The 8,603-nt window shown below is 47.2% G+C and overlaps 1 protein-coding gene across 1 annotated transcript; it reads left to right on the plus strand.

The window, feature by feature from the left end:
* Window positions 1–929: 929 nt before the first annotated feature.
* Window positions 930–7,322, plus strand: LOC129760095 (uncharacterized). Its single transcript, XM_055757667.1, has one exon. The coding sequence runs from the start codon at window positions 930–932 to the stop codon at window positions 7,320–7,322; it is 6,393 nt and encodes a 2,130-aa protein (XP_055613642.1).
* Window positions 7,323–8,603: the final 1,281 nt, after the last annotated feature.

The following is an 8,603-nucleotide window of genomic DNA, read 5'->3' on the forward strand; positions in this document are numbered from 1 at the left end:
TTTAAATGTAATAAAGAATATAATTAATAAAGAAATTTTATAAAAATATTCGAAATGTTATATTTTATTGGTACTGTACTCACTAGCGTTTTTATTCTCAAACAGACTGTAAATACTACAGTATATTCGAACAAATTTACAAACAGTACGTTATGTTAAATCGTTTGAAAACTGTTATCATTAAAGTTTAGTTAAAACAATACTCTTCGAAAAACTGTGTTATTAACAGTTTGGTTGTCTGAATACGTTTGCCAAGAATAGTTTCTGGACGTTATTTAAACTGTTTGTAGTACAGTTCCTCCATATAGAGGTTTTAATAGTTTTAAACAGTAACATAACTTAACGCCATATTCAACAGACCGTCGTTTTGGAATTCAAGATAAGTGCAATGTTTTTTATGATTTCAGATATCATTTTCTAAACGTTTTTTTACTCTGTTTCGAATCGTTTTATAACTACTACAGGAACTGTTATGTTACAATATTTTCGTATTCGGGTTGTCTTTGATACTTGATTGTTAGGATAGAATTTCGCTAATTATCGATTGTTGAAACAGTGATACCGTTCCGATACCACTCGATTTCGGCAGCACTCGACGAATTGCCTGATAGAATTCAGAGCATAGCTAACCGTAAGTTCTTTTTGCTTTATCTAACTGAAAGTGAAATTCGAATCTTAATACAGTTATTTGTTCCATGTTAGTGATTTCCGTATTCTGGCTCGGATAGACCCGGGTTCGAAAGCAATCGAGTAGCGAAGCACAGGCGACATTCTCGCACTAAAATGTAAGATAGATTTTAATACTTAACCGAAAAATGTAAACTAAAAGTCGAATATTTTTAGCTTTGAAGCTGCTGTAATAAACACTGCTCTCGAAAATTAGTGTCGAGCCTTATTTGAAGTAACATTCTTCAAAGATTTTATCCAAAATGATGAGTGGTGTCGGAAAAGATGATGGTCGACGAAGAAGAACTTCGAGAAAATCGCGTGCATCGAAGGTAGACGACTCTAAGCTGACCAACTGCCAGGTTTGCGACAAATCGGAGTCGTTTGATGACATGTGCCAATGCGATACTTGCTCAACCTGGTGGCACTATGGCTGTGCTGGTGTTGGCGCATCAATAGAGGACCGGGATTGGGAATGCCGGAACTGTATCCTCCGGAAGAAAGCCCCTAGCGTTAACAGCAAGATATCCGTATCCAGCCGAGCGGATTCGTTGCGCCGGATGCGTGAACGACAGGAACTCGAGCTCCAGCGAGTGGCGCTGGATATGCGCCAACGTTTCCTGGACGAGCAGGATGCGCTGATGAAGGAAACCAGTTCTAACCGGAGGGAACATGGCAAACAACGAACGGCAGAGTGGGTGGCACACGTGGACCCAATTGCTGGTGCAGTGGGTGGCGAACCTGCTCCTCCAACAGCTGCGGATGCTGCGGCGTTGCGAGACGGAATGTCACAATGCTTCGTGGCGATGCAGCGACAAATTCAACAGTGTGCAAATGAGCACCAACCGACGCAAGCACAGCTGATGAGTCTTCGGAACCAACTTCAGCAGTGCGAAGAATTGTTTTCAACTTTGACGACTGGGGGAACGAACGACGTTCTTCCGGTAGGTGCCCAGCCGGGTTCTGAGCGGCGACAGCTCGCACTACCGGCAGCAAGTAGCAACATGGCAGCCAAGCAGACAGGTCAACATGCTTTGACGTCACTCACCGGGACAGTGCCGAAAAGGAAATCGGTAACCATCGAAGCTCCTGAGTTAGAGGGAAGTATTGGACCACTTGGTAAGTGTCAAGCCTTTGATTATGCTACAAATATTAAAAGCCCCACAACATATGAATCAGCCTTGGTAATTGGGCAGCAGCGAAACCATGTCGCGCCCCCAGAACCCCTCATTTTAGAGCAGCAGCGCAATATGGTCGCGCGCTCCACCCATACAAATGTGATCAATTTTGAACCCCACTATCAATCTACATTTTTTAACGCGGAGACTGCACATCGGCAACATTTTTTCGAAAATTCTAGTCCATTGACAGAGATGGTTCAGCAGTCCGTGTCTAGTTTTGCAGATGTTCCCCCAAAAATAGCGTATCAGCCTTCCGCTCGAACAATTGCACAACCTTTGCCCTCACAAACAGGAGTGCCGCAGCAATTTATGCATGAACAGCTAACGCATCCGCTGCCCAATTTGGTGCCTCATGCTAAGCAACATAATTTTGTACCAACTATTCCTTCTTTGCCACCTTTGACGTCTTTGCCCATTACGACGTGTCAGCCAACACAAATCCACCAAACCTCCCAGTCAAATGAACACGTTTTGCCCCAGTCAATCCCGCGAAGTGATGGAACCAAAGTTCAGTGTATTCCAAGGAACGATTTCGGTGCGCCGACGAGCTTGACGCCCCAGCAGTTAGCAGCCAGGCAGTCGTTTTCACGGGATTTGCCTTACTTTTCCGGTGATCCAGCGGAGTGGCCGATATTCATTGCAAACTACGAATACACAACGGCGGTGTGCGGTTTCTCAAATGGCGAAAACATGCTGCGTTTACAACGGTGCTTGAAGGGACAAGCTTTGGAGGTGGTGAGGAGTAGTTTAGTTCTTCCGGCCACAATACCTCATGTGATCGAAACGTTGCGGTTGCGGTATGGGAGGCCAGACCTGTTGATCAACAACCTGTTGCAGAAGGTGCGAGCGATTCCGGTACATCGAGTGGACAAGCTGGAAGGATTGATGGAATTCGGAACAGCCGTGCAAGCGCTGTGTCACCACATCGAGGCAGCCAATGAGTATGACCAGTTATGCAATCCTCAACTGCTTCAAGAGTTGATTGCCAAATTACCGGATGATCAGAAACTGCAGTGGGCTACCTATCGTCGTAACCTGTCGGTGGTGAACTTGAAGATCTTCGGAGATTACATGGCCGGGATTGTCCGGGATGCAGCGAGTGTTATTCCATTCAAACCTGAGCAGCATAAGACAGCCAACCGTGAGAAGCCCAGCAAGTCTAGAGGGTTTGTGAACTCTCACAATTCATCGCCCGAGCAGCATGATCTAGGGAAGAACAAGGTGGAAGCGCAGGCGGAGAAGCAGAAGAACTCCGAAGTCTTGGAATGTGTTTGCTGTGGGAAGAACGGTCATCGTGTTAGGGATTGTTACAAGTTCAAGGCCCTTTCGGTATCCGAGCGTTGGAAACTCATTCGTGAACGGCATCTTTGTTTTTCGTGCTTGTGCAGCCACGGTAGGCGCCCTTGCAGAAGCGGCATCAAGTGTGACATCGTTGGCTGTAAATATCGACATAATCCGTTACTACATTCTTCGCCGGAAAAAAGCTCAACAGAGACTGCTGAGAACCACACTCACCGCTTCCAAGATTCAGGAACACTCTTCCGTATTGTGCCTGTTACGGTATACGGAAAGTCTGGGACGGTAGATACTTTTGCGTTCCTAGATGAGGGATCGGATTTGACGCTCGTAGAGGACGGACTAGCGAAACAGCTGGGATTGGGTGGAAGTCTTCAACCTCTCTGCTTACGCTGGACAGGGAATGCGTCGCGAGTGGAGCACGATTCACGCATCGTCAGCTTCGAGATTTCGGGTCCCGATAAAGAGAAGCGGTACATCTTATCGAACGCTCGGACAGTGGGATGTCTGAACTTAACGAAGCAGAGTTTCCAGGCGGAGGCGGCAGCGTTGAAGTACAAATACCTCCGTGGAGTTCCGTTGGCCAGCTACAGTAACGCCGAGCCGCAGATTCTTATCGGGATTGACAATCTTCGTCTGGCGGTACCTCTGAAAACAAGAGAAGGTGATGGATCCGGACCTATTGCGACAAAAACACGGCTTGGATGGTGCGTCTATGGTCGGCGTAGCGGAAGCAGCAGTACATCTTTCAACTTTCACAGCTGCAAGTGTGAAGCAGATGAATCGCTCAACATCCTAGTGAAACAGATGTTTATTATCGACGATGTTGGAGCAGCGATATCGAAGCCGCAGACAGAGGAGGATAATCGAGCGCTAGCGATTCTGGAGAATACTACGAAACGTGTTGGCGATCGCTTCGAGACAGGACTACTATGGGCACAAGACGACGTTGTCCTCCCGGATAGCTACGGCATGGCCAAGCGGCGCTTGGAATGCCTAGAAAGAAGAATGTACCGTGACGAAAGGCTGAAAGAAAATCTCCATAAGCAAGTTCTTGAATATGTCGCCAAAGGATATGCGCACAAGGCAACTCCGAAAGAGCTACAGACTGCAGATAGGAACCGAATCTGGTACCTGCCGCTAGGAGCGGTGATAAACCCTAAGAAGCCGGAGAAGGTACGAGTCATTTGGGATGCGGCGGCCAAAGTCGATGGCGTTTCACTCAACAGCCAATTGTTGAAGGGACCAGATCAGCTGTCGTCGTTACTAGGAGTGCTTTTCCAGTTTCGGTTGTACCGAATAGCCGTTAGCAGCGACATCAAGGAGATGTTCCACCAGATCCAGATAAGGCCAGCGGATAAGAACTCCCAACGGTTTCTGTGGCGCTCGGATCCAAGCCAAAAACCGGACATCTACCTTATGGACGTGGCAACGTTCGGGGCCACATGCTCGCCCGCCTCGGCACAATACGTGCAAAAACTGAATGCGAGACAGCACGAGAAGCAGTTTCCCAAGGCGGCAAGATCAATCAGCACTCGAACTTACGTCGACGACTACTTCGAGAGCTTCGGAGATGAAAAAGAGGCCAAGAGCGTAGCTGCAGACCTTCGAACAGTACAGCGCAACGGTGGTTTTATTCTGCATAATTGGAGATCGAATAGTACTGCAGTTCTCGAATATCTCGGCGTAGCAGAAAATCACGAAGACAAAACCCTGAACTGGATAACCGAGGAAAAGGTAGCAAGAGTGTTGGGCATGCTGTGGAGACCGTCAACAGACGAACTCGGATTCTCGACCCAAATGAGCGTCGAAGTGAGGGAACTTCTACGAACTGAATCCAGACCAACCAAGAGGCAGATTTTGAGGTGCGTCATGACTCTCTTTGACCCGCTGGGTCTGTTGGCACCGTTTCTAATACACGGTAAAGTGCTCATCCAGGACTTGTGGCGAGCGGGAAGCGGATGGGATGAAGCAGTCAACGACGCTATCTTCGAGCGGTGGTTGGAGTGGACCCGTATGATAGATTTCATCGATAACGTACGGCTAGCGCGCTGCTACTTTTCTGACGCGAGAGTTGAAACCTATAAAAACGCAGAAATCCACATCTTCGTGGACGCCAGTGAAGTAGCCTACTCCTGTGCGGCTTACATCCGAATTATCAGGCCAGATGGAACAGCGGAGTGTCAGCTAGTGTCCGGGAAGGCGAAAGTGGCGCCACTCAAGCCGATGTCGATTCCCAGATTGGAACTGCAGAGCTGTGTGTTGGGAACTCGATTGCTGATCTTCATTCTACAACACATTGGCATTCCCATAACGAGATACGTTCTTTGGACCGATTCCCGAACTGCGCAGTCGTGGATAAACGCAGACCCGAGGAACTATCGACCGTTCGTGGCACATCGGATAGGCGAGATCCTGGAACACACTACGGCTGCGGATTGGCGGTGGGTACCGTCGAAACTGAATCCTGCTGACGAAGCTACCAAATGGGGATGTGGACCCTACTTCAAGGAGGATGCGTTGTGGTTTAGCGGACCCGAGTTTCTACGATTATCGGAGGAAAACTGGCCAGGATCGTCGACGAATGTTCAGACAACTGACGAAGAGAAACGAGCGACTGTACTTATACATCGAGTTCATCAACCTGTGATCGACTTCAGTCCTTTCTCAAAGTGGGAGCGGCTTTACCGAACAGTTGCCTACATTCTCCGTCTTTCTCGTCGTTTCTACAAATCATCTGGAAGCCTTGAAATCCTCGAACAACCAGAGCTGATAGCGGCCATGGAAACCATCTACAAACAAGTCCAGCTGGAAGTCTACCCGGGGGAGATCGCTGCCCTACAGCGAGGCGAAAACGTTCCGGAAAAGAGCCCGATCACACGACTTGTACCATTCCTCGACGAAAACGGTGTGCTCCGGGAGAATAGCAGAATTCGTGAGTCGAAATCAGCTCCCTATGACGTCCGTTTCCCGGTAATTTTACCGCAGAAGCACCGTGTGACGATGTTGATCGTGGATTATTATCACCGACGCTACAACCATGCAAACTCCGAAACCGTCGTCAACGAGGTTAGGCAGCTGTATTCCATCTCTGGCCTCCGTACCTTTGCTCGACGCATTAGCCGAAGCTGTATGGCCTGTAGAGTCCGGAAAGCCAAACCGTCCATCCCACCGATGGCTCCATTACCGCCAGCTAGGCTAGCTGAACGAGAGCGCCCGTTTACCTACACGGGGTTGGATTATTTCGGCCCACTTCTCGTCAAAATCGGTCGGTCAAACGTGAAGAGGTGGATAGCGGTCTTTACCTGCATGACCGTGCGAGCCGTGCATTTTGAGGCGGTGTCCTCACTCTCCACATCTTCCTGTATCCTTGCAGTCAGACGGTTTGTGGGACGCCGCGGTGCACCGGCTATATTCTTCAGCGACAACGGGACGAACTTCGTTGGGGCGTCAAGAATACTTCAGCAACAGATCAACCAAGGACTATCCAACACTTTCACGAATGCCGATACTAAGTGGAAGTTCAATCCTCCGGGGGCACCACACATGGGGGGCGTGTGGGAAAGACTGGTGAGATCTGTCAAGGTGGCAATTGAAGATGGGTACTCTGAGGGTAAACTAGACGACGAGGGGCTTAATACTTTGATAGTGGAGGCAGAAAGCATAATCAATTCAAGGCCTCTGACCTACCTTCCCCTAGATTCCGCTGAATTTGAAGCACTTACTCCGAACCACTTTTTGTTGGGGAGTTCCAACGGTATTAAACAACCCGCAGTTCCAATTGCAAAACAACGGAACCTTCGGGAAACATGGGGTCTTATTCAACGGGAACTCGATATCTTCTGGAGACGCTGGACGAAGGAGTACCTTCCTATCTTACGGCGGCAGGACAAGTGGTTCCAAGAGGCGGAACCGATTGAAGTTGGCAGCTTGGTATTGATCGCGGACCCAAGGACCCGCAACGGCTGGGTACGAGGACGTGTGGTGGAGATATTCGTCGGATCCGATGGCCAGGCCCGTACAGCAGTGGTGGAGACGGCGAATGGAGTGTTGAAGCGAGCGCTTCATTACCTAGCCCGACTGGACGTGAGTAGCGGAAATGGTCAAAGCAGTGCAGTCTCAGGGACTGCTGAGATGCACCCGGGGGAGGATGTCGGCACCACTGGCAGCATTGGTTAGGTTGTCAACAACCAGCACCGTGTATGACGACCTTTTTTCTTGTTGGGATAACCATCTTGTTTTTATTTCCCCGGCTTTTGTGCGCGTCTTGTTTGAGCAAGTAATAAGTGATTTGTTTGTCGTGAAATTAAGGCTTTTTTCGGTGATTTCCCGTAGGAAAGGTATCACTTGTTGAAGTGCAACAAGACCCCGATTTCTCCAACCGTAAGTTGCTCCTTTTATGAAATCTGACGAAAGCTAATAAGCAGTTAATATTCGTACAGTGATCCCACCATTCCGAACCACCGATACTTTGCCAGGTAGATTAATTAGTGCCTCGTTTAATGTAAGTTGTCTTTGATACTTGATTGTTAGGATAGAATTTCGCTAATTATCGATTGTTGAAACAGTGATACCGTTCCGATACCACTCGATTTCGGCAGCACTCGACGAATTGCCTGATAGAATTCAGAGCATAGCTAACCGTAAGTTCTTTTTGCTTTATCTAACTGAAAGTGAAATTCGAATCTTAATACAGTTATTTGTTCCATGTTAGTGATTTCCGTATTCTGGCTCGGATAGACCCGGGTTCGAAAGCAATCGAGTAGCGAAGCACAGGCGACATTCTCGCACTAAAATGTAAGATAGATTTTAATACTTAACCGAAAAATGTAAACTAAAAGTCGAATATTTTTAGCTTTGAAGCTGCTGTAATAAACACTGCTCTCGAAAATTAGTGTCGAGCCTTATTTGAAGTAACAGTAGTACTCGAACATTGTTTATGTTATTCACTTTACATTTTCCTTAGGCCATCAATCGCATGCTTCAAGTCTCCTAGGAAACTCGCGCTGCGTCGTTATTATTTTCAACGTCGCGACGTATGCGACGTGTCGCTAGTAGGCAAAGCTGCTATGATTATTAGCGCTCATATTTTGGATTTTTTCTGCATGCATAATATCGTCAATGAGCGCTGGCGACATTTACTAGCGACACTCACTGGCGACAAGTTATTATCAGGACGTGTACAACTTCGGGTGTGTTCTTATACCAAAGATTTTTTATTTCAAAGGAAAGTGCTGCAAAAACAAAGGATTTTTTCCTATGGTTTTGATATAAATAAAAAATCCTTTGGTTCAAATGCTTTTTTCTCTGTTTCAGAGATTTTTTCTTTTGAAAATCTTAGATTGAAAATATTAATGCTTTGATACAAAAACCAGTTTCATTTGATTTAAAGTTATTATATTTGCTCAAAGGTAATTTAGATATAGATTTAAAAGCATTTATTCATTGAACCATTTTCCA

The sequence above is a fragment of the Uranotaenia lowii genome, unplaced genomic scaffold, assembly GCF_029784155.1.
Source record: "Uranotaenia lowii strain MFRU-FL unplaced genomic scaffold, ASM2978415v1 HiC_scaffold_420, whole genome shotgun sequence".
NCBI classification, from domain to species: Eukaryota; Metazoa; Arthropoda; class Insecta; order Diptera; family Culicidae; genus Uranotaenia; species Uranotaenia lowii.